Source organism: Panthera pardus, unplaced genomic scaffold (genome assembly GCF_024362965.1).
Source record: "Panthera pardus isolate Hobbes unplaced genomic scaffold, ASM2436296v1 HiC_scaffold_24, whole genome shotgun sequence".
NCBI lineage: Eukaryota > Metazoa > Chordata > Mammalia > Carnivora > Felidae > Panthera > Panthera pardus.
Window position 1 is genome coordinate 109,840,034 of NW_026526810.1, and position 27,005 is coordinate 109,867,038.

The 27,005-nt window shown below is 42.6% G+C and overlaps 1 protein-coding gene across 5 annotated transcripts in view; it reads right to left on the bottom strand.

The window, feature by feature from the left end:
* Positions 1 to 888: 888 nt before the first annotated feature.
* The window catches only part of DPF3 (double PHD fingers 3), a 293,080-nt gene continuing 266,963 nt past the window's right edge, over positions 889 to 27,005 (bottom strand). For 4 of the 5 annotated variants that reach the window (XM_053889564.1, XM_053889561.1, XM_053889560.1 and 1 more), the window contains exons 9-11: positions 11,854 to 11,966; positions 1,873 to 1,954; positions 889 to 1,352 (exon numbers count right to left, since the gene is read on the bottom strand). In XM_053889564.1, coding sequence (XP_053745539.1) covers positions 1,282 to 1,352; positions 1,873 to 1,954; positions 11,854 to 11,966 — 266 coding nt within the window. In that variant the 3' untranslated portion in view covers positions 889 to 1,281. The remainder of the gene's footprint in view (positions 1,353 to 1,872; positions 1,955 to 11,853; positions 11,967 to 27,005) is intronic. The other variant, XR_008417252.1, reaches the window with a different exon arrangement.

Below are 27,005 nucleotides of genomic sequence, written 5' to 3' on the forward strand. Positions count from 1 at the left end.
CCAACACAGATTTCTCGGAAGCTCAGCCTCCCACCTCTTTCTTCTCAAAACATTAAAAAAAAAAAAAAAAAAAGCGAGAGTCCAGCATGTACCGGGGAGCTTCAGGGACAAGAGCAGCCCTTGAGCTGAGGATTCTGTATCGTTGCCACCGTGATCATAAATAATCACATCCACCCCCCCCCCCACCCGGTTATTTGTTTAGGTGACAATCATCTCTTCCCCATCCTGAAATCTCCAGAGTCGGGTATCAGGAGACAGCAGCAAACATACATGGGGTGGAAGGAAGAAATTACTTGGGAAAAGGAATTCGTGGTGCCACATCAATACTGAAAGGTTGCTCAGAGCTGCAGTCCTTTGTATCAATGTTTAGATTCTGGGCAGCCCGCACACACTTTCCTGGCTCTTTAGTCCCAGGGAAAGCTCCAGACCCAGGCTGGCTGGGAGGCAGAGCCTTAGCATGTCCCCTGCCATTGGCTGTGGCTTGTCTCACCTCAAGGATGCCCTTGAGAAGGTCAAGGAACTGCAAAGCCTGATCCTTTGCAAAGCCACTCCCGATGGATAACAAATACTGACGGGCTGTGGCGGGGCCTCAGAATTTTCCTCCCAATGTGTCTGCCCACTCCTCAGACTTCTAGTACCCTCCCCACCCCCCAGCCCCATCAAGAGACCACCCTGGCTGTAGACACCACTAGGTATCTGCTGGGGGTCCAGAAAACTGCTTTTTTTCTTCACAGAGACCAAGGAACAAAAAAGGATTTTCATCGTCAAGATGGCCTCCCGACTCTGAGTCTAGAAGTTTCCAGGGAGGCTTGTAATAAATAACAACTTCTCCACAGCCCTTTGTTCCTCTGCTGAGTTCGGGATGAAGAGCCGAAGCAGGAGGCGGGAGGCTGTGTGAAGATTTCTTGGAACACAATAGATAGAAAACACCAAACTACACGTGAATGACGGATAGGTGGTCACAAAACAAGCTTCCCTTCAAATGGGAGCCAGTGAGAGGGCCTCAGTGCTGGGGTAAATGTGAGGGGGTTCCACAGGGCCGCGGCTAGGGGTGTTCTTCAAAAGTGCAAGATCCTTCTGGTAGAAACAAGGAGGGAACAGCTGAAGTACCGGAACCTGTGTGTAGGAGGTAAGCAGACACCTCACCCTCTTGGTTCTACGTGGCCATGCCCTCTGTGACCACAGGTTTTCCTTACAGTTGGTCTGTCTGGATACATGGGAGCGGGGGCTTGATCTGGTTTGAGCTGGGCTCCGCCTCAGCCTCTCCAGCAACCTGGGGCCCTAGGCTTGGCAGCCAAAGGCTGAGGCCTTTTCTTTGAGCAGTTCCCAGCACAGGTGGCAGCTCCAGCTTCCTGCAAAAAAACAAGATGGCGTTACCAGCAGCCGCTCTCGCACCCTCAAGCCCCGCCCCTTGGCCCTAACTCCTGCAAGCCCCGTTTCTCTTTTGACTTTCACAGCTCAGAGACTGAGTCCCCGGCCTGAAAATGCGCCGGAGCCTGCAGCTCGGCAGAGAGTAAGTGCCGGTCAGAAAAGTTAAGTGCTCGGAGGCGATCAGCTGAACTGCTGTAAAGCCCCTCATTCCTTGGCAGCCACCAGGTCTAGGCCAGTTCCCCGGGGAGGCTTCCTCTCCCACCACTTCTGCCACGTGTCCAGGAAACGTCTCCTTGGCCCCCAAGTTGTCATTTCTGGGGGTGGAACCATGCCTCGGTGTCCTCATCTGTACAATGGCCGTGGCCGTACCTACTTCAAAGGATTGTGATCATTAAATGAGACAAGATACGGAAAGGCCTCAGCACAGGCCTGCACCATAGTGAGGGCTCAGGAAGCGGTAGGAGTAGCCGTTGGGGCTACTGTCGACCTCATCATCATTACCTTCTGGGGGCTCAGCCACCGGGGGATTTAAACAGTACATGTGATAGCCACGGTCACAGTCATCGCAGAAGAGTAGCTGGTCCTGGCGGAGTACAGAATAGGTGGAGAGGAAGAGAGAGAGCGTGAATTATTTAGGGCCAGCGTCCGGCCCCCACCTACTCCTCCAGCCGATTCTGTGCGGATCCACCTTCCTGAATGCCCCTTTCCAGGCCCGTTTGAAGTCTTCCCTGTCCCCTGAATATGCTTTGTGCTCTGCCCATACCTGGAAATTCCTCCTCTGCCACCCCAACTATGCAAACCCTACCCCCACTTTAGGGTTCTGCTCAATCATACCTCCTCCAAGAAGCCTTCCTTGACTACCACCTCACATTCAAGCTTAAAGAGATTCCTTATTCTTCTGAAATCCTGTAGCCAGTAACCCTGTCTCCATAAGGCAGAAAAACACTCTATTGCATTTCTGTGTTCCCCATGGTGACTGCCTAGTGCATAGAAAGAACTTTAAACGTTTGAAAATTTTAATTGAATTCCTCTTAACCTTACCCTTTCCATCTGTGAAATGGGCAACAACCATACTTGATGGTAACATCTATGACACCTCAGAACCTTTGCAGGATTTCATTATGCCAATATAGAGAAATGCATGTGATGTGATGCCACCTTTCAGATCCCAAACGCCTCGTCAGGGGCTGGAGGCTGGAGCCCAGGTGAGAACAGGACCCTCTAACGCTGTGTTTAACTTCCAAAGACACAGTATACGCCTTTGCTCCTGTTCCTGGACACTCTCCCAGCCCCTGACCCCTGCTCTTCTGGACCATTCCCTACACACCTCAAGTCTTCCAGCTCTTCTGTTCTACAGAGATGTCACTAATCTACATCCAATGGAAGTTCTCTCTCCCCTCTTGCATCCCCACAGTTCCCTCTGACATTTAATTGCATTTTGCCTTAGGCCACAAAGCCAGGTGTAGAGTAGACATGTACACACAATTGTTTTCTGGAATAGTTCCTTTTGGAATGTGCCTCCTTTGTCCTCTCCTTTACAGACCGTCAGGCCCTTGGGGCAGAACCTTGTCTGAACTCATCTCCACATCTCCTTCAGAACGGGCACACAGTAGCGACGTGTTTGTGATCTGGTCCCCATTATCCAGGTTCAGCTCTGCTCTATTCTTTGGACCTGCTTGGATGCCTTATAAGACGTTTGCAAAACTAAGTTTTGTATCAAATCTCACCCTGGCACCCCTCAGTATGGAGATCCTGGAAAAAGTAGATATTGAACTTGGAAACCCCAGTGAGCAAGCAATAAGGCAGGAGATATCATGAAAGACTTTTTTTTCTCTTTTAAATCATGCTAACACCTTTCAGTGGTGCAATGGGAAGCTTTTGAAGAGTTAGCAACAGAGGAGTGACTGGTCACGCATGGAATTTAGAAAGATCTCACAAGCTGCTGTGGAAGAATAGATACCTGGGTGGAAGGAGGTTGGTTCTGCAGGCTGAAAGACCACTTAGGATGCACTACCACCATCCAGGTGAGAGGTGAACTCTGACCTAGGGTTGTGGCATGGGGAAAAGGTAAGGGTCCTGTTCCCATTCGAAAGTTATTGATTGGATGTAGAAAACGATAAAGAAGAAATCAAGAACATTACTGGGTTGTGGCTTGGTCGGCAGGCCAGATGATACAACCGCCCATTGAGACGTGGGCGGAAGAGTAGAGACGTGGGACATGGAAGGCAACCTCAGCCAGAGATATGTTATATACGTCCACAGATCATGCAGTGGAGATGCCCTGGAGGCAGCTGGACAGCAGGAAAGAGGCCTGATCATGAGATATGGATTTGGGAGACATTGGTGATTAAGACGACAATGGAGGTCCTAAGAGAGGAAGCCCGTGTGATATGTTACAGATGTCCTTGAACTTGAACTCATGGAGGGGTGTCCATTAATTTCTTGGAATTATATGAACAAATCTGAAATTATATGCACAAATGTACATTTTTCGGAGAAAAGAGTAAGTCCATAGCTTTCATTGAATTTTCTGAAATATCAAGGACTCAAAAAAGGTCACTGAGATAAAGGCCAAAAACAGACCCTTGGGAATACCAACTTTAAGGGACAAGCAGAGAAAAAAGAGACTAAGGCAGCAGTCAGAGAGCTAGGATGAAAACCAGGATGGTGTGGTTTACTCCAAAAAATGTACACCATTATTTTGGAGCTGAAGTAAGCTATATGACAATATGATTTAGGAATAATACAAGGAGGAACAAGTTAGGATGGGGACAGAAAATAGGGAGAGACTTGTCAGAAACAGTATTACTAAAGTCTTTAAGACACATGACTCCTACTATAGTGCTGACACAAGAAATACAAGAAGGTAGAATACAGTGGATTAGACATTCCCAAAGGGAAACCAGGTGTCTCTAGATTTAAATACATTTTTCATGGGTTGATTATTGTCTAGTACCACATTCTCTTCTTTTCCATGTGCTTTTCAGGATAACTGCTTGTCAGGTCCACCCAGATCGGCCAGCTCATGGTAACCCCCATGAAAAACATAATTTAAGAACCTCTTACTCCCAAGTACCAGAGAACCAGTTCCAGTAAAATGGCTATAGTTCCAGTAGAATGGGAACCCTAGTCTGGAATGTGCATGGCAAATCCCTGACTATGTGAGAGGTACCCTACTGCCCAAGCAGCCTCACCCTTGATTCCTCTCCTACAGTCAATGAGAAACCTCTGTATTAACACTGTTGGTAAAGCCAAAGACCAGAACTAACCCAAATGTCTATCAACAAGAGACTGTTTGAATTAACTAATGAAGAACTATGCAGCTGTAGGAAGAAATGAAGATTATGTCTAAATACTGTGGTGGAATAATCTCAAAGATATCCAGTAAAAAAGCAAGGTGAGGAAAACAGGTGTGTTTGTTACTATTTTCCAAGAAAATGCATTTTTTTCTGGATTCATTATGCGTATGGGTTCATACACATGAATTCTTACAACTTCATACATATATACATACAATGTTATATTTAAGTAGAAAGGAAAGATAAGCCATAATTTTTTTAAATGGCCACCTATGAGCAGAGTGAGGGAATAGTGTGAAAGAGTAGGAATAGAAGACAGATTTTCTTGAATATCCTGTTTGTTTTAATAGACTCGATTCTGGAACCAGTAAATATTTTGCATAGTCACAAAACAAAATTCACACTGTAATTTCTCTAAAAATAAAAGAAAAATGAAACAAGTGAATCTAATTATGTATGAGTTGATGGCATAACCACACAGAAAGTAACTATTTCAAGTGACTCTAAATCAAGTAGTTTGACTGTACATCCTTAGTCATCATCTTAGTCTTAAACAAAAATAAGTGTGTGTGTATGTGTATATATAAAAATATATTTCCTTTCAGCAATCATATTTTTGGTGGTAATAGTGGAATTACTATTCTGAAACTTGTACGTATCAAATGAATGATTATGTTGTTATTGAGAAGAACTTTGACATGCTTGAAAGAAAATGCAGATGTAAGATCAATGAAGTTAAGTAAAAACCCTATAGTTATTCCTGAGTATGAATTAGAAGTATCAGTATAAATTCAAGTATCCATGCAAATTCAGTATTTTGTCTTTAAAACAAACAAAAACATATTTTCTAGCTGTATCCATTTAAAATGCCCCAAAACAATGACTAATGAGGTAAAAATTAGCACCCCTGGTACCCCTATCATGTTCTCTAAAGATCATTGCCCACTGAAATGAACCAGAGGTCCTTGAAGAAATGGCTGGCACCAGGTCCAGGGCATGAAATGTATAAATAACTTCACATATTGGAAAGCAAGGAAACCATCAAATACTATTGGGGTCATGTCTAAAGGACTCAAGATCCAACCTGATTACATTCTCGCTGGTCAAATATAGGACAATTTTAACTGTAATGGATTGAAACAAATAAGATATATTTAAATCCTTGGGTTCATAAAAATACTATTTATAAAAAAAAAAAAAACAACCTTGTCACCTTTGGAAGAAGCTAGGGAAACATCCCTTTATTTTTTGGTTTATTATCTTGATATAATTTTAGTCGTAGAGAAAGTTGCAGAATGGTACAGAGAGTTTCTGTACCCACTTTACTCAGCTTCCCTTAGTGTTGACATCTTACATTATGATAGGACGATCATGAAAAGCAGGATATTACCATTGACATAATACTATTGACTAATCTGCAAGCCTCATTTGAAATTCACCAGTTTTCCCACCTCTGTCTCTTTTCCCAACATCCAATTCAGGATCTCACATTGTATTTAGTTGTCATGTATTCTTAGTGTCCTTGAATCTGTGACAGCCTCTCGGTTTGTCTTTCACGACCTTGATACTTTTGAAGAATCTAGGCCAGTGATTTCGTAGAATGTCACTCAATTTGAGTTTGTCTGATCTTTTTTCATGGGAAGATTGAGGGTGTGCACTTTGGGCAAGAATACTACAAAAGAGATGTGGTGCCCTTCTTAGTGCATCATATCAGGGCATTAATACCAATATGTCTTGTTACGAGTAATGTTATTCTGATCAAATAGTTTAGGCAGTGTCTGCCAGTTTTTACTATAAAGTTATAATTTTTCCGTTTGTAATGTATTAATAAGTAATCTGGTCGGGGAGATACTTTGAGATTATGCAAATAATCTCACCAATTGGCACCAATTGATTGTTCTTGCTTACAACAACCCAAAACAGTGATGTTCGCCTATTGGTGATTTCCCTCTTCCCTCTACACTTATTAATTGGAATTCTACTGAGAAAGAGTTTAACTCTTCCCTATTTATTTATTCAAATTTTTAAATAGCAGTATGGATTTTGTTCTTCGGATTTTAATGCAACACTATCATTATTGACTTTGTTGCTCAAATTATCCCAGATTTGCCATTAGGAGTTCCTTCAAGTTAGTTCCTGTGTCCTTTAGGCATGCTTTATCAATTTTTGAGCACTTCCCTACTTTCTAGTACCACAGGATGCTCCAGACTTTTCTTGTATCTCCAGCCCTAGGATCAGCCATTTGTCCAAGGGTTCCTAATTCCTTTTACTGGAGAATGGTATTTAGAAACCAGTATCTGGGTACCATGGATCCTCATCGCTTCTGCGTTGTCATTGCTTCTAGGCTCTCCCAGAGAATAGAATTAGGAAGTAAATGTATGTGTAGGTACATGTGCGCACACCTGTATTTATTTCTGTATCTATCTATTACACATAGATATACATGTATACATGTAGAGAACTATACACACACACACATACACACACATCTTATATAAAATATATAAGCATATAGATACACAATATGTTATATCAAAAATCATAAATTTATCCTAACACCCCTATTCCACCCCCAACACCACAGGATTCAGTCTAGCCTTCCCTCTTTATTTGACTCTTCTTTCTGTGACATGGAGAAAACTGGCTCTCATTACCACAATATATACTTATTGGTTCGGACCTGTACATACATAAGGTAGTTTCAGAATGGCTAACTTATATGCCTGTAAGAAACAAATTTACTAACTAGGGTATGATATTTATATAGTCTTTCTACCTTTAGCCTGAAAACACATAGTCGTGTACTGCATTCTCAAGTTACTAAAGTTAGTTCTTTCCTTCCCCACCCTTCAGGATGGTTATGCTACCTATTTACATTAGGTTCATTTGCTACTGTTCATGTTCCAGCTTCAGTCCCCACCCCCCAACATCCTGGTTGATTTTAGTATTTTCCTGTAATAGGGTATGTACAACATTACCTTGGTCCTAAGTGTCAGCGCTATACTAAAAGGCATTCTCAGAGAAGTGCTATCCAACCCCTATTTCCCTGTTCTTTCTGCCCCATCCCCTCCCACTGCTGTAGGTAACCAGTCTCTTTAGTTTCTTGTTTATCCTTCCTGTACTTTTATACAAGCAAACAGATATATATTTTTTTCCTATGCCTCTCTTATAAGAATGGCAGCATACTATGGATACAGATATTGTTTTGACGTCGATTTTTTTCATTTAATAATACTAAACTTAGAAATTCCATATCAATTATAAAAATCTGCCTCATTTTTCTTTATAGCTGCAAGTATTCCAGTGATGGCTATGCCATCATTTATTCAATCATCCTTCTGCATATGAACATTTAGGTCATTTCCAATATTTTATCACTATAAACAATGCACCCATGAATAACCTTACGCACATGTATTTTCACAGTGTTATAAGTATACCTTCATGGTAGATTCCTAAAGATGAGATTGCTGAGTCAAAAGGTAAGCGCGTAGTGGTTGTGTTAGGCAGGCATTGCTAAATGTCCCTACAAAAGAGTGGTGCCACTTTGTATTCCCACTGACAATGTATGAGGGTGCCAATTTCCCCACAGCGTCATCAACAGAATGTATTCTCATACTCTTTCTTCCCAGTTTGACAGGTAAGAAATAGTATCCCAGTCTTTTTTTCATTTGAATTTTTTAAATTATGAGTGTGTTCAGACATTTTTTTTTTCAAATGTTTCAGGTCTATTTTTACATCTTTTGTGACTCTTCTTTCGTGTCTTTTACCCATTGTCTTTGTTTTTAATTTATTTATTTAAATTCGAGTTTAACATACAGTGTAGTATTGGTTTCAGGAGTAGAACTTAGTGATTCATCACTGACATGTAACACCCAGTGGTCATCCTAACAAGTGCCCTCCTTAATGCCCATCACCCATCTAGCCCACCCCCTCCACCTCCCATTTTCTATCACGTCTCTGGTCCCTTGTCCCTCAAATGTTAAGAGTTCTTTATATTTGAGGGGTCTTAGCTCTTTATTTATGGCATATGCTGCAAATATATCCTCCCGGTTTGTTAGCTGTCTTTTTACTTTATCATGGTTTTTTACTATGCAAATTTTTTTAATGTTTATTCATTTTGAGAGAGACAGAGAGAGACAAAGGGATTTAGAACATGAGCAGCGGAGGGGCAGAGGTTGGAAGAAAGAGAATTCCAAGCAGGCTCTGCACTGTCAGCACAGAGCCTGACGCAGGGCTCAAACGCACGAACAGTTAGATTATGACCTGAGCCAAAATCAAGAGTCAGACGCCTAACCGACCGAGCCACCCAGGCAACCCTACTATGCAAGTTTTTCTGTAGCCAAATCTGTCAGTATTTTCTTTTATTGCTTCTTAATTCTGAGTCACAGAAAATCTATCCTTATATTTAGACTAAAGAGGAATTCACCCGTGTTTTCTTCTAATACTAACATGGTTTTATTTTTTATATTTAGATCCCCAGTCCATTTACAGACTGTTCTTATATATTATGCGAGATATGGACCTAATTTTATCTTTTACAAAATGATTACCCTATTGTGTCAGAACCATTCATGAAAATGTAATTAGAGGCAACCTTTAGCCTAATACCAAAGGTCCATAGATAGCTGGGTCAATCTATGGGTTTCTTTTCTCTTCCATTGGTCTATTTGTCTACACTGTTTTAACTAGAGGCTTTATAGTAAATAAATAATAACTGATAGGGCTAGTCTCCACTCATAATTTGTTGTTTTCAGTGTTTTCTTGACTATTCTTGCATATTTATTTTTCCACATGAACTTTAGTATCCATTTGTCTAGTTCCATAGAAGAGCTTGTTTGGTATTTTTATTGGGTTTGAATTAAATTTGTAAACTCAGGAAGAACTGACATCTTTCTAATGTTGAATCATTCTATCCAAGATCGCAAAAAATGTCTTTCCATTTGCTCAAGTCTGCTTCTGGGCTTTTTCAAAAGTGTTTCAAACCTGTTTTTGTTTTTTCAAAAAAACCTTTTTTTTTTCCCCCTTCATATGGGATTTACACATTCTTGTTAAGCTTATTTCTAAGTATTTCTTCTTTGTTGCTATTGTAAATGGGATTGCTGTACTATTGTATCCTAACTGGCTGTTATTTGTGCATGTGAAGGCTATTCATTTTTGTGTGGTAATTTTATCAGCAGATAACATCCTGCTACCTTTAATGTTTGAGGTAACTTTATCATTGCTTCTCTAGGGTTTTCCAGATATACTATTCTAGTTTGTGAATTAGAGTTTTGCTACTTTGTTACCATTCTTATACCAGCAGTTGATTTCTCTTGTCTAATCACATTAGTTAATATCTCTAGAATGATGGCAAATAGTCATGGACATAGTGGGCATCCTTACTTGGTTCCTGATATTCGTAGAAATGCCTCTAGTGTTTCCCCATTAAATAAAATAATGGATTTAGTTCTAAGGTATAACAAGTTTATCATATTAAGAAATATCCCACAATTCCTGATTTGTTGAGTGTTTTTTTTTTTAAATCACGAATAGGTGTTGAAACTACCTTGTGATTTTGAAAACTGATAAATAAAGGGAAAGAACCAAGCATTTATCCTACCTTTTCTATATAATCTAAACTTGAGAGTAACCAAATATAAGGTTGGAAAAGTTTCTCTTTGCAGAAGTTCTACTTTGCAATAATTCTACTCCAGCTAGTAAACAAAGAAGAAATTATAAAATAAGAATATCACTATTTTGCAACCTCTAATGACACAGTCAGTCTAGGGGCACCTGAGTGGCTCAGTGGTTGGGTGTCTGACTCTTGATTTTGGCTCAGGTCATGGTCTCACGGTTCATGGGTTCAAGCCCCATGTCAGGCTCTGCACTGACAGTGTAGAGCCTGCTTGGGATTCCCTCTCTCCCTCTCTCTCTGCCCCTTCCCCGCTTGTGCTTGTTCACTCCACTATCTCTCTCAAAAATAATAAACATTTAAAAAATAATCAATCAAGTTGAAGATCATCAATAGCTTCCACATTCACAAAAAGAAATATACCAGGCATTAAATACTTCCTGATAAAAGGATACACACTACTTATGAAGTAGTCTTGAGATATATGTGTGTGTGTGTGTGAGTATATATATACATATATATATACGTATAATCAATTCCCATATATACTATATTATAATATATATTTTTTAATATTAGAGACAAAGAGAAAGAGCCTGAATTTGATGAGGATTCTAGTTCTAAGCACCAATATACAAGAGATATAAGAGACAGAGGGAAATGTCAAACACCAGTATAGGGATGTAGTCAGTAAAAATACAGTCCTGGGAAACTCGGCTGAACAAATTAACTGATTTCTTAAACAAAAATTCAAGGGGGAAAAAAGAGAACAAAATGGAGGGGAAACATACATGTTAAAAGAAACTTTAAAAACATATCAACTAATTGCAATGGATGAGCCTTATCTGGATCCCAATTCAAATAAACGAGCTACAATAAAAAAACATTTAAGACAGTTTAAGGCAAGGCAACACTCAAGACAATTGCGGCAATAGCAATGTTAACTGGATGTTTGGTTATATTAAGGAATTATTGATTCTTTTTTAGTTATGTCAACATTTTGGTCACTCTTGTTAAAAAGTAAGTCCTTATCTTTTGGGGAAACATGAAATATTTCCAGGTAAAGTGATATTATGACCGGGATTATGTGGGAGGATGTGGGAGGATTTATAAAACAAGACTGGACAGTATTGATCATAGTTGAAGCTGGTGGTAGGGTCTATCAGTTTCATTATGTTCTGTACCTTTGTATAAGTTTGAAATCGTCTATAACAAAAAGTGTGTTTTTTTTTAAATTCTGCATTTATTAGAGTTAACGTTTAGACCCAATGAGATCACGTACTCTGGAACAGGGTGTAAATGGTCAGGCACATCCCAACCATAAGCAGTGGGCACCACTGTCTGTCACTGAACCCTCAAGGGAAAGTGGCAGTGAGGTAGCCTCTGGCTGTCACCTCCTACACCTCCCTCCACAGGCACAGAGAGCACCCAAGGTCCCTGTTGGGCAAGGAGGGGTTCTGACATTTTCCCCAGGAGCCCAGTGACAAGATTCCTTCCTTCTTTTCCACCCATCTAAGGATTCCCAGACCCTTGGATTTCTCCCTCCTGCAAGGGAAGTCCCAAACTCACATCATTCTCCGAGGTCCCACAAAGGATGCAGGATTTGCACTCTATGCACTGCCACTTGTAGGTCTTGACGGCCTCGGTCATGTTCAGGGTGAACTGCAGGCAGGTTGGGTGACCTGCAAGAAGCAGAAATGGCAGCATAAGGGCCAGAGGATCTGACCTGTCACCCCTCAACATCACTTTAACCAAAAACACATTTATGCCCAACTTAGAGGAAGGGCAGGTAGCACAGGCTGGGGAAAAACTGGGCCCCTACCCACACCCCTCACAGCCACCTGCAGTTACATCAGATCAAGGCCCAAGAGAGATATTGGCATTAACCCTGTTACCGGGGATAGATGCCATCCACATCCTCTTGCCCTAAGAGTCACGTCCCCTTGAAGGTGTAACCGGTCAATGAGGACAGAAAGTGGCGATCAGAGAGGAAGAGAAGGGAAATTGTGGAGTGTACTGTACAAGGCAGCACCATGAAAGTCACCAGCATTTCGACCCAAACCTCAGCATCAACCGTGACAGGAGCAACACATAAGAGCTGTTTGGAGCTAGGCCTTCCAACCTGCACAGTTGTCCACATTCACACTGCCTCCAGGCACAGGGAGGAGGTCAGAAGGAGCGTGTGAGCTTTCCCAGGGCAGAGTTCAGGGGCTCTGTGAAATAGCACTGCACTGCTATGTAAAGAATCCATACCCACACCCAGGACACTAGTAGAAGTTCAGGCCCTGCACAGTAACAGGAACCATGGAGGAGATCGGCCTGGCAGGCAGGGCAAAAAAGTGTACCATAGCATCACAATGACCAGGTCTATCCACTGGTCCTTACTCTTCTCCATCCCAAGTATCATGTTAGCCAAACCATTAGCAAATCAGGGGTGGACACTAATTGGGGATGGACATTAAGCTGTGACCTCAGAGCACACAGTCCCAGTGGCCCATCATCCAAGGCTTGGCATGAAGGGCTGGACTCTCTTTGCAGCCATGGCACACCCAAAAGAGAGATGCCAGCCCTGAGAGAGCAGCTATGAGCCATAGAATGTGAAGACTCTTGGCCTTCTATTTGGCCGGGAAGAGAAACTTGGGTGATGTTCCCAGGTTTTGCAGGAATCTGTCCACAGCACCCAAGGCAATGTCCATGACTGACTCTGTCACAAAAGAACTGGGAGCTCTGCTGGGGGTTCACCCTTTTCCAGAGCCCCCAGCTCCACCAAACCCACCACATAGTGTATTGCATTGCTTCTTGCTTGTAAGAGAATGTGTTCTCCCAAAGAAGAATACTACAGAGAGGGGACACCAGTTAGAGCCAGTCCTACCAACCTAGTACCCTCCACAGATAGTCAGGACCCCACATGGTAGCACCACCCCTTGGCAAAGCCACATCCCAGCAGGAGGTCCCCATTTCCTCCCTTCCAAATATTCAGAGGGCTGGTTACATTGTGGTCATTCGGGAACATGCTGTCTATTCAGTCAACATAAGGATCCTTCAAATATGAGCGTCCACAAATATAAATCTCATGGAGTCCTCTCTGAGAGAATAAGAGTGGGGATGGAAATGACTCATCAGTGCGGAGCACGGGGGACACTTAGCAAGGAACACACAGAAGCATCGAGAGAGAGCAGATCTAAAAGCTTTTCAAGGACTCACCAGGTGCCATCCAACTTAGAAGTTCCCACAGCTCTGAATTAATAAAGCTCTCAAAGTGCCACCATGGCAATGACCCAGAGAGAAACAAGCCCAGATGAATATCCAGCTGATATTCTTGAAAACATCTCAAAGATCTGTCTAAGAACGACACAGGGTTGGTCTCAATTCCAATCTCCCAGAAAGAATACTGGGGTGGGAATGAGAGAGAAAACACCAGCTTGAGGTTCTGAGTGGTATGGGCTGTGGGTGTCCAGGTTCTCAGACAGGGCACCCTTGGGTAGGTTGAAGATGAGTCCACGGAGCAGATACGCATATATGCAAGTCGATTTTGCCCAGTTCTGTGGCTTCATCCCAGCCACAACCAGCTGTCTTGAGATAATTGTTCATTAACTTAACAGGCATTCCCTGAGCACCTGCTAGGCCACTCATTGCATTAGACAAAAAAAGATACAGTGGTGAGCAAGGCACCCCAAACCCCTCTAATGCAGCCAGAGAGAACTCAAATTAATAAGCTACATGCACACTTACCATTGTGTGATAGGTTCCATGAAGGAAAATCATAATGAAACAAACCACAGTAGAACCTCACCTAGTCAGAGATGTCAAGGAAACCATCCAAGCAAGATCTTTAAGCTGATACCTGACAGATAAAGAGGACTTAGCTGGTTTGGAGGAGGGAAGGTGAGAGGCAGCTAGAGAGGTACCTGGAGCCAGATTACACAGGGACCTAGAGCCCTTATTTAAGGATTTGGGGCTTGAAAATCATTAAAGGGTTTTAAGCAAGGCGTTGACTGGATCACACTGTGTTTTTTGGGTTTTTTTTGTTTTTTGTTTTTTGAATTTTTTTTAATGTTTATTTATTTTTGACAGAGAGAGAGAGAGACAGAGCATGAGCAGGGGAGGGGCAGAGAGAGAGGGAGACACAGAATCGAAAGCAGGCTCCAGGCTCTGAGCTGCCAGCACAGAGCCTGATGCGGGGCTCGAACTCACAGACCGCGAGATCATGACCTGAGCCGAAGTCGGACGCTCAACCAACTGAGCCACCCAGGTGCCCCTGGATCACACTGTGTTTTAAAGGAGCATTCTTTAGCATGAGAGACCTTTGGGGTGATGAAGCAGTCTGTACCTTGATGGTGGTGGCGGTTACATATGTGGAAGATTGCATAGAGCCGTACATATACACACATGAGTACTCATGCATGTGTATGCCTGTAAAACCAGTAAAATGTGAATAATTGCATCGATGTCAGTTGCCTGGCTTTGAGAGTGTACTATAGTTATGTAAGCCGGTACCATGGGGAGAAACAGAGCAAAGGGTGCACGGGACCTCTGTGTAATATATTTTTGTAACTTTCTAAGAAGCTATCATCATTTCAAAATAGAAAGTTGAAAGGATATTTTTAAATAAGGAAAGCACAAATAAAGATTCAAATCATCAAAAAGGAAGGTAGGAAGGAAGAAGCTGCTGTCTAAGAAAAGAATGTGTTGGGGAACAGGGGGAAAGGGAGGTACAAGAATTGCTGCCAGGAAGCCAGTCAGAAGCTACTGGGAGAGAGACAAGGATGGTTAAGCTAAGGTGGAGATCTCAGAGTATTAAAGAAACCACTGATAGGACTCAACAACTGTTTGAATGTTGGGAGTGTGGGGAGAAAGAGATGATGAGAATATTCTCAAGGTTCTGGATCTAAGAACCTGTGTGGGTTATGCAATAGCTTTACTCAGACGAGAAAGACTATAATAAGCATAGAAGGACTTGATGCAGAGCAGGGAGAGAGGGCTTCTCTCTGTCTGGGGCATGTTGAACTTGGGAAGTTTGGGAGACTTCTGGTAGAAATGTCAAGTGGAGAGTCAAATATATGCATTTATAACTCAAGAGAGAAACATGGACTAGACCTATAAATTTAGGAGCCGTTGCTAAATAGGTGGTCATCGAAACCATGAGAATTAATGAAGTCATCGAAGAGAAGGGCAAAGGGAAGAGAAAGGATGAGGAGAGAACAGAGGGGAGAGAAAAAGGTCTAGGACTGCACATAGAGAACTCAACTATTTAACAATGAAAAGAAAGAACCAAGAGAGGAGACTGGGAAGGATGGCCAGGGAGGTAGATACAAACTATGCAAGCATGGGGTCAGAGCAGACAAAAGAAGAGATTTCAAGGAGAAAGGGTGGTCAGTTGTGTTGACTTCCACAGGTTCTTGAGTTTATCATTGCTTAATAAAGACCCAGAGTGAGGGAGTGTTGACAGATCAGAGCAAAAGCTGCCCTACTAATAGTAACACTCCAGGAGTGTCATCTTCCCTAGGAAGGAAGGTCAGCACATTCCAGAACATGACATGGAATTCAGTAGCCAAATGTGCATGTGGGGCTGCCTCTGTGGGTAGGGATGGAGGGTGGCATGTGTGCTTTGTGCCAACAACATTCCACAAATATTTATTGAGAGCTAATTCTATATTCAAGTTCTCTCAGACCACTGTGCCAAGCTCTGAAGACATTTTCTGGAATAGCTTTGGACCAGTGAACAGTAGCAAGTGGTTTCTGGAAACTCCTGTTGGAAGTCTCTGAAAATATCCTATGGGCTTTTTCTGTGTTTCTATCTTGAGAAAGTCATCAGGGTCCCCGAAGAGAACAAAGCTCACACAGCCTACCCCCGATTCCTAACACCCCCAGTAAAATGCAGAAGTAGGATTAGCCTCAGCACTAGCTACAGAGCTCTGTCAGCTCAAAATTCAAGGCATCACTGAAGATCAAGAGGAAAGTAGAGAATGCAACGTCTTAGCTGGCGAGGGTGAGGCACAAGAAGTTAAGTCACACAAGCAGCCATTAGCAGGTGCAAAAATTATGTCTAAAACTAAATCCTCTGTATTGTCACAACAGGTTGACAGCCTGTTGCCTGTCTCTAATAACTGGAAAAGTCATTTGCTAGATAAAACTGTAAGAATACAAATTCTTATCTACCATAGAAATGACTGAAATAATGCATACTGTTGGACAAAGGAAAAAGTTTCTAAGGAAAATGCTAGTAACCCATTCCTGAGTTTGACTCCGAAAACTCCTCATTTTTGCCCAGAACTACTTTCTAAAATCTTGGAAGTAAGACAGTAGATATAGTCTTTCCAATTCAAGGGTAGAAAAAAGAGACACATTGGTGTAAAGAAAATTTTTACTTATAGTCACTTGCTACTTAAAGATGCCCATTTCAACTCTTTTGTAAAGTTAACTATCATTCTGTAAGGCATTTGCTTGGAAATTTAGTTTTTCTTATCTCCAGCCTCCTTAAAGCAAGGAATACCTGTATTGCTATTTAAATAGCCCTATGGAGTGAAGGGGAAACAACCCTTCCCAGGTCTCTGTGGGCGAGATGAATCAACAGGACATTTATAAGATTCCAATTACCAAAATGAATTTAGAAAGTGCTGCAGTGTGAATGACTCATCCCAGCCAGATCATTAGAAACCAAGTCCTTCCTGAGTGTTCCACCAAATTTCTTCCATCGGGAGGGTTCAGTAAATCTTCTGCCTGCTTATTTAGTTGGTCCTATAGTGACTTGGTGTGAAGATGCATTCCTAATCCAGCTCTAACTCCTTCCAAAATTGACCTCCATCCTCTGTAAAAGTTGAAAAAAATTTAACACATGGTCACCACGTGCTAGAAACCTAACTTCTGAACAGTGTTTTCAGACAATAGGAATTTGGCTCCAGGGTGCTATTGCAGAAGGTAGGAAGAAAGGGGAAACCAGTAGGATTTAAGAAGCTTCTCAGAAAAGAAGAGACTAAGAGAGTGAATGAGACTAAGGTGAATGCACTATAACCTACCGAGCTCAGTAAAAAAAAGAGAGGGCTGGCATCTGAAAGCAGTGACAACTCCCTCGCCACTCGAAGAACACAGCTCATGACTTCTCAGAACCCCTGGACTAGCTACGGAGAATGTTCCGGGGACAGCAAACGGGATTTCATGGTATTTGAGTGAGAAGGCACACAGATAAATATCCAGGCAAAAACCAGTTTCACACTCACATCTCTTCCTACACATGCTCATATACAACTGCCCACACACATGGGTATTTCCAACCTTTCAGAGATGAAAATATCTAAGTATACCTTGTTGATTAAGCTCACATTACGATTGTGACTTAGAAGTTACCAGAAGTCATTAACCAGTCAATATCACTCTACAGATATGCAGCACAGTGAGAAAAACACAGTTCATTTTCAACAAACCCTGGGCAAAACTGGACAAAGTGCTGTGACACATATCTCTTATATTATGACCCTTATTAAGAGAGTTTTTTACTTCATCATCACCAATATTGAATTTGGACTAGGCTAAGCCACATTGCTGATTAAATGACAGCTCCAGGAAAAAAAAAAAAACAAACCCACAGCATTATCTTGCTAGCTATGTGCTAAAAATATAAATAAAACAGATACAAATAACTGTGGAACTAGCATAGTCTATTATTTATTCATTGTGAAATTATAAACACCTAATTATATTTTATTTCCTTATTTATCAGTGTTGATCTCTTAAAAACCAATTTCTCAGGAAAGAAAAACCTAAATATCCATGATTTCCAGGCAAGTAAGTGCAAGCCTCAAATTGCACTCATTGGTCTGATGCTTAGTTTATAGAAATTACATTATATAAAATATGTAGGATCAATTCCAGTCTGAAATAGCACCAAAATCAAGTCTCCATGGGCATTCATTAAAAAATAATTTGGCTCAAATTTCTAACAGTCTCCTATATTCATGCACACATAAAGTTTCTAATATTTACATATTGCAAAAATATGTAAGAAGCTTTAGCTGAAGAATTATGCAAAGTGCAGTCAAATTGGAATCATCCATGCTAAAGAGTAATTTGAGGAGAAAAAAATATTACTAGCTCACTCTGGGAAGCCTCTCATTCAATCAGATCCATTCATTCTCACTTATTCTCTCTCCCTCACTCCTCTCTGTCTCTCTCTGTCTCTGTCTCTGTCTCCCCCTCCCTCTATTTCTCTCGCTCTCTCCTTTCCACCCCCCTCCACTCTGAGACTCAGCTTGTCAGGTAGAGGGAATGAGGCTCTGAATCATTATACTTCATCTGTAAAGGGGAGAGCCAATTCTGAGCAATCGAGAATTCAACCCCTGCACACACATATTATGACAAGTATGTTAACCAGGCACTGCTTCTTCACATAGCTTATTTCCCAGGCCCTGCTTTGTAAACCTTCTGTAGTGGTCTGCAGGTTCAACTCTCATCTGCCCCAGCGTTACTTCTAACGCTAAGACATCCACAAATCAATGACACAATAGCATTCCAGAGGCACCCGTGTGGCTCCCTTTTTTCCTCATCGTTTTTAATGTACTTCAAAGAAGACAAAGAAGAGAAGGAGAGTAGAAAGGGTAAAGACCAAACAGACAAACACGCATTAAAAATAAATGACGGTATGAGCCATAGCTGCCTTTTGCTTGGGCAACACTTCACTGTGCAGCAGGTTCAACTAGTCATAGAGGTCTGCTCATCCTCCCTCAAAGCTGCCAAACTCTAGGACACCCAGATGTCTTGTGCAACGCAAACCACAGACATTGTTACACTGGTCATTATTATCAATAACTATATAAAGCATATTCATGCAAAAGCATTAGAGGCACATTTAGTGGGCTAAACAGCTAAGGGCTTGTGGCATCATTCTCAAAGTGCCCTAGAAATCCTACCCTCCTCCAAGTTTTCATGGTCAAGAATAGTTCAAGACAGGGCACCTGGGTGGCTCAGTCTGTTAAGCATCTGACTCTTGGCTTTGGCTCAGGTCATGATCTCACAGTTCATGAGTTTAAGCCCCTCATCAGGCTCGGTGCTGACAGCTCAGAGCCTGCTTGGGACTCTCTCTCTCCCTGTCTCTCTGACCTTCCCCTGCTCACTCTCACTCTCTCTCTCTCTCAAAATAAATAAATAAATAAACTTAAAAAAAAAAAGAATGGTCCAAGATAGAGTCTCATCTATAAACCTGAAGGCATGTGGTTGATCGTCTTCGAGTGAAATAATGGAATAAGTCAGCCTTGACCTGGACTTATATAACTTACCTGACTGGCCCAGGTGAGGACCAAGGCACAGCATTAGAAAGAAGTCAAGAGCCATGGTAATGATCCCAGCATCCCTAATGAGTCACTGCAGGTGAGGACCAAGGATAATTTATCCATTCACTCATTCCCTCGATAGTATTGTTGAATAAATGAATGTGGTAGGCACTCTTCTAGGCATTGGGGATACAGCAGCGAGAAAAACCAAACCCTGCCCTCATGGAGTAAGTACCACAATTTGAGATATATTGCAGCATCTGAGCACTTGTCCCTTGGACAAGTCATTTTGCCTCTCTGAGCACTAGTTTTCCAATACATTAAATGAAAGGATAAAAACCTGCTATCCATAAAGCTGTAGCTCTGCCTATGCCACTCACAAACAGTATTTTTAGAGATATCATTAATCCCAAATTGCCCATCTGGTTGGTGGGATAAACAAAGCTTCTAAAGTTGCCAGCTAAAACTCAAAGGGAAAACAGGAACTAAGAAGGAAATTAAAACAAGCAGTTAGTGCTGCTAGATTCATGTCAACTTTTCCACTGGGCTAGCCCAGTACTAGTCCAATACCATGACAGAAAGCAAAAGAAATCTAGAAACCTAAAGCACTTCCATCGACCACACCACCTATCCCCATGCAATAAGTTGGATCTCTTCAGATGTGCTGTCAATGAATCTGCAGACAGAGGCCTTGGGAAAGTTTTCATCCGTGAAGAATATTGGATCTGGGTCGAGCTGGTCATGTGACAGTGGGCAGGTATTGCAAGGCCGGCAGTGGAAGAAGAGGGTCACCAACACATATTCAGGAGAGAGGACAGGCTGGAGATGTAGATTTGGAAATAATCCAGTGTGGGTGGTAGATGAAACCTTGGCACTTGGTGAAATATTCAGGGAGAGACCACAGAGTAAAATATTAAAGGGATTTTGTTGGAAGGAGAGGGAAGGGTAACCATTGGAATGAAGCAATTCAGGCTGATTTGACTTTCAAAACTTTAGCTGGAAGTATAGATTGTAGGCAACCATCTGCCAGTGACGTTTGCTCCACAACAGTGTGTGGAGGCCAGACTGAATCATTGTTCAGAGCCAAACATCAATATCAGATGTGAATCCCTGACAGTGGCTGTGCATTTAGGGCCTCTCTGGACATTAGGAGCATCCAGCCATGGGTGTTAGCTAAAGGCTCTGGGTTTTCCTTGGAAACGTGAGCCTGAAGAAAAAAACTGTTGCTCATGTTAGAGACCCTGTAATCCCTGTGCTTCCTTCTTGAGGGTTTGTGGTATAACTGATGGGTAGCTGTTGGAAAAGAGCAGTTATTCATCAATACTTGATTCCCTGTATCCTCTGGCTGTCAATCTTCCATGAATTAGAAGATGGATTCATGGGTGGTCTAAGTTCTTGAGTTGTCTGAGAACCTATGAGATGGTATTCTAATTTATTTCTTTCAAAAATACTTGAGTTGTACCAGGTCAAAAGAAAAAATATACTTTCTTGTTTTTTTTATCCTTTTCTATGTGACACTGGGAAGAAATCATAGAAGTGCCTGGAAGCAGAGGAGTGATACTATGCCTGTGACACTTTGTTTTACGTTTGATTTTTAAATCACTTTTAGTCTATTTTTGAGGGTTCTTCTGGCTGCAGTTTATTGCTTGTGATCAGGTTCTGACAGACAAATAATTCTATCTAATTTGACCAAATTCACTGAGCACCTACTAACTGCTAGGAACTGTACTAAGTGATAAAGTTTCAAAAACAAATGAGACATGGGTCCTGCCTCGAGCAGCTCAAGTTTAGGAGGTGTGATAGGCAGCCTGTAAGATGGCCACTAAACCACCCCCCCCCCTGGTATTTATAAGCTTATATAATTCTCTCCTCTTGAGTGTGAGCTGGACTTACTGAATCATCTCTATCAAGTAGAATATGAGAAGTGATGGGATGTCCCTTCTAACATTGAGTAATAAAAAGACTGTGGCTTGCATCTTTGGCATACTCTCTTATGTTTTCTCACAAACCACTCTAAGGGAAGCCAGCTGTTGTGTTGTGAGATGATCTATAGAGAGGTCTATATTGCAACAAATAAAGGGAGGCCTCAGTCCAACAGTCTTGGAGGCAATGAATCCTGCCATAACCATGTAAGTGAGCTTAGAATTAGAACCTCTCCTGTAGAGCCTTCAGATGAGCTCACAGCCCTAAATGATAAGTTGACTGCCGCTTCATGGGAGACCTTGATCCAGAGGCACCCAGCTAAACCATGTATGTTCCTGTCCACAGAAAGTATGAGGTAATAAATGCTTATGGTTTAAGCTATTAGGTTTTGGAGTAATTTGTTATACAGCAACAAATAACTGTTATAGGTCGTATTTTTTTTAATGACTATAATACAATATACCTAGTACTATAAAAGGGAATGAATAAAGTGATTATAGATGGAGAAGCAATAAATAAGGGGGGGTGGGGCTTGGGAAAAGCCTGAGAGGAGGTAGCATTTGATCTGGGCCTTGAAGGATGAAGGATTATTTGCTAAGTGGGAAAAAAGAGACAGAGAGAGAGAAAAGAGCATTACAGAGTTTAAGGTGCATGGTCCACTTAAGCAAAACAGCGTATCTCAAAGAGAACAGGACAAAAGGCAAGTGGCAGAAGATAATGCTAAAAAGGTAAGAAGAAAGATTGTCAAGGGTCCCTTATGCAGGCATGGAGATCTGAATTTGACTCTGTAGGCACTGAGGAACCCTCCGAGATTTTTAAGCAAGGACCTGATTTGCTTTCATGCATGCTTTGGAGAGATGACTCTGGTGGCAGGGCAAAGGGTAGATTAGTGGAGATGGCTGGGGCAAGATGATCAGTTACAATACCACTTATTCTACAAATTTTTATTGAGCACTTGTGATGTGCCAGGCACTGTGGAGAGTGCTAAGCAATGAGTTACACAGACAAAAGTTCTACTAATGTTGAGCTTAGGTTCCAGAGTGGGGGCACTAGTCCAGGACCAGCTTTATAACTGCAGGAACAAATCAGGGAAACATTTGAGGGGTAGAACTGGTCAACAGAACATGATTCTTACCTGGATACAGGTGTGAGCAAGAGGAAGGACTCAAAGATGACACCAAGATTCCTAGATTGGGCTGAAGAGTGGGTGGGCCACACTGTTAGCTGAGATGGGTATGGAGGGCTTGCAAAGAGTAATATAGATTCAGTTTTGGCACATGACACTTGTGCAAGTGAGACATTTGGTGAAGATGTCCAGTGTCGGTGAGAAAATATGGGTCTATGTTCAGGAGAGAGGACAGGCTGAAGATGTAGATTTATAAATCATCAGGTATGGGCGGTAGATGAAGCCCTGGCACTTGGTGAGATACTTGGGTAGAGACCACAGAGGGAAGGGCGGGGAGGGTAACCACTGGAACTGAAGGCATCACAGGGCATCGACAAGAGAACTCAGTGAGAAAGAGACTACGTTGTCACAAAAGGGCCAAGAGAGCCCGGAGAGAGTCCTTCGAGGCATCCAAGGAAAAGGAAAGGATGGCCACACCATCAAGTGAGAGAGGAGGGAAGATAAGAACTGAAGAGAACAAGCCATTGATCACTGGATAAAGTGGTCTCTGGGAGTAGTGCACCCTCACGCCTCTCTGGATGGCTGGATGCTTTCAGCATTGTAGAGGGAAGAATTCACGAGAAGATTCTCTTGCAACATGCTTCTCCTTCCACAGGCTTTGTCCTTCACTCTCAAGCTTGGAAATGCCATATGAAATAGTCTCAGGAATACTGTCTGTATCTGTTTCCATTCATTGATAGCAGGGGTCAGTTTTTGACAGAGATTCCACGGCCAAAGTTAGAGCCTACCAGGATCAGTTTCCATCCTGTCCCCAGAGATGCATCAAGTCTCTGGAAGCCAGTTCTTTCTCTCTAACCTTGGACTGAAGCTCTTCAGTCCCCAGTTTCAGACCCCTGCCTGCAAGTCTGGGGCAGGTCCTGGTGGAGGCTTCTCCCACAGCCCAGAGTCTGGTCAGGTGGATCTGCATATTCTCCAGGAATTCCCAGATCCAGGAGGGAAGTTGTTGGCACAGACAGGAGAGCAGCAGACTGAATGGTGAGGAGAGGGGAGGATGGAAATGATCACCAGGCAGCAATGTTGGTGACTGTGGTGCTTTTATAAAATGTCCACAAATTCTTTAATCCTCCTCTTTTCAAGAGTTGGAAGCTAGTCTCCAAACATTGAATGTGGGCTAGACTTAATGAGCTGTTTTAACAAATAACAGTAAAAGAGGAAGTAACAATATGTAATTGTGGAGTCTATATTATAAAAAGGTAACTCAGGTTTCCATTTTGATCTCTTCCTCCCTCTCCTCCACCCTCCCTCCCTGCCTCCTTCCCTACCCTCATTCTGGAGAAAGTCAGCTGCTACATTACCAGGTGCCCAATGGAAACACCTACATGGCAAAGAACTGAGAGTGGCCTCTAGTCAACAGCCAGCAGAGAACTGAGGCCCTCAATCTAACAGCCTGAGATGAATGGAGGCCCATCAACAACACGTGAACAAGCGTAGAAGTGACTCCTTCAGCCCTACTCAACCCTCGAGATGACTGCAGTCCCATCCAACATCTTGCCTACCACCTCATGAGAGAACACGTGCCAAAACCACCCAGCTAAGTCATTCCCAGATTCCTGACCCCCAGAAACTATAAGATAATAAATGTTTGTTGCTCTAAGCTGCTGAGTTTGGGAGTAATTTGTTACACAGCAATAGATAACTAATACACTGGCAAAGGAGGATCAGTAAGGGGTCTGGTGGGAAGGCTCTAGAAAAGTCAGACATTTGACAAGACTCCTGCTGAGGCAGGATCCCAGCCACAGTGAGGGCCAGTGCTGGGCTAAATAATGAAGGCATAAGTGGGGTTTGGGATTTTATCTAATTTCTCCTCCATGGAGGGCTATTACTTTTTAAAGAAATCATCTTTAAAAGAGCTAAGAGTGAAAACTAAGATAATTTAAAGGGTGATGTGGGGGTGACTAGAAAAGGAAGTGAATAGGTGTGAAACCTCACAATGCAACAGAAACACACCCAAAGCCTTCCTGAGTCCAACCTGTTGGCACAGTGTGGGCCAGAGGGCCCTTCTCTACCATCCAAGCTGCTGCCTTTGGCCTCTGTTCTTGCCCTACCCTCCCCTGTCTCCCCCTCCCCTTGCTGCACCTTCCTTCCACTTTCCTGAGTCTATCTCACCTCCAACAACATTTCTGTTCAGCTTCCCTGGAACAAGTCCTCCCTGCTAGCAAGTCAGGGATTTCCTGGAACTTCAACAAACTGATATGAGCAGAACAATAACCTACAGCCAGTATTTTGGCCTAAAGCAAGCAATGCTTGGATATCTTCATGATCATTACTCCTAATATTGTCAAGTAAGCATCTTTCTAGTCACTGGTTTCATTGGATAAAATTATTGATTTCATTATTGGGGGGACAACAATCCTGTGAGGTGGGCAGGTCAGATCTAAATATTTCTGATTTACAGGCAAGGAAGCCGCAGTTCAGAATGGTTCTGGCAACAAGCAAGCAGTGGATACAGGGCTAGGATCCACGTCTCCACACTCGAGTCCTTTGGACCCTTTACCTCACCCCATGGTCTCTCACTACGTGGTGTTCCAAGATAGCTGACCCACATGCAGCTGCCCAACTCCATTTCAGGTTCCTTAAGTTGCTAAATATAATAGCATTTTCCCCTTTTATTTACAAGAAGTTCACTAAGGCACTGTTGGTCACTGAATTTCTCTGTGCCTCAGTTTTGTCAGTTTGTACCACCCAAAGGTGGTCCAGCTGTCCCCTAAAGCCTTTTTGGCCCTCAATGTTCCATGCCTTGAGAAAAATCTCCCAGAAAGCTGGGCTTCCTCACACAAGAAAAGGCGTCAAGTCCTCACCATCTCACAGTGACAAATCCCAGAAATCCCTGGGGAAGAATTGCCCAGGAGCAAGCCAGTCCAGCCCATTCAAAGGGACCCTGGAGGCTACCAGAGGTAGGTCAGCAGCCTCTGGTGGCATTACTGGGCTTTGGCACCTAAGAATCTCAACAGAGGTCCCTGACATCACTAGCTACAGCTCCTCTGCCAAAGGCTAGAGAGGGAAGGGGCCATTCCCCTCTTCTCACCTCATCAGCCCACTCAATCCTGCTGGCCAGTTATTCCTGCATGGAACCGGGTGTTCAAGTCCTCCCTAGAGCTACCCTAAGTGGATTGCCCATCATCAGCTCTCCCAGTGGAGCCTCTGAGAGAAATACAAAAAGACATCCAGCAACCAGAGCCAATTTCACAACAGGCCCAGACACCTCCATTACACTGTCAAGCCAAGAAAGGACAGGAGTATTCCTTATTCACTTTATTTAGGAGAGGAACAAAAGAACATACAGAAGGGCCCCCCTCTTTTTTCATTCACCAGACTGTATTGCAGTCACGATGCCTAAAACCCTTATCCTCTACTCTGAACCCCAACAAAGGCTCACCAACTCCTCCCAATCCTCTTCCCTCTTCCCCCTCCAATTTCCCCGAGTCACTAATTCACTTTCCAAATCAAGATGACAGGAGAAAGGAAAATGAGGATGATGATGGTGACAACCAGCCACCCATGAAGCCTCCTACCCAAGCTCCTTGAGCCCCTGAGGTCCCCGATGTCCTTCTACGCTCTCAACAAGAAGGAAACAAAAATCACACTGAACAGACACTGCTCAAAGGAGAAATATTCGTGGGATCCATGGGATTACGTCAAAACCCAGCACGGTCCAGCCTTGTATTAACTCGGCATTTGCTTCCAACTGCCAGAACAAAAGCACCACCAGCTCGGCACTAGTCCTGCATCTGTGGTCACTCAGTCCAGCTCCCAGATCATTTGGCACCAGCCAAATTCTCATCTAAGATTAATCTGCCTTTCCTTATAATCAAATAAACATTTATCCAACAAATTCATGAATAAGATTGATCTCACTGTTTACTTAGAAAGCTGGAGGAGTTGATTTTACACGGGCTTTATTTTTTCCTCCAGATAAATTAGGGAGTTTAGATAGTACAAGAGAAAGCAAATCAATGGCTATTTTCAGTTATCAGCATCTGTCTTCAGATTTAATAGAAATGATTCTCTAAGACAAGTAGTTTATTCAGTACAATAACACCCATCGATGTTAGAGTACCGCAGAAGGAGAGCCTTTCCTGATAGTTTGTAAATGTACACACTTGTCTCACAACTGTCTGAAGATTCACAAAGCCTTTCTGGGTAAGTGATGGTCCACTCCATTTCATAACCAGGGAAACGAAGAGGGTATCTCTGAAATGGCCCTGGTTCACCTAAAGGATTGGTGTGAGAGAATTAGGAATATGTCACCAGAAACCTAACCTCCCTTCAGAGATAACTAAACATGTGTCATATATGCCAGTTTTCCATCCCACACTCATGACTCATGGCAGACATCACTAATCAATTCA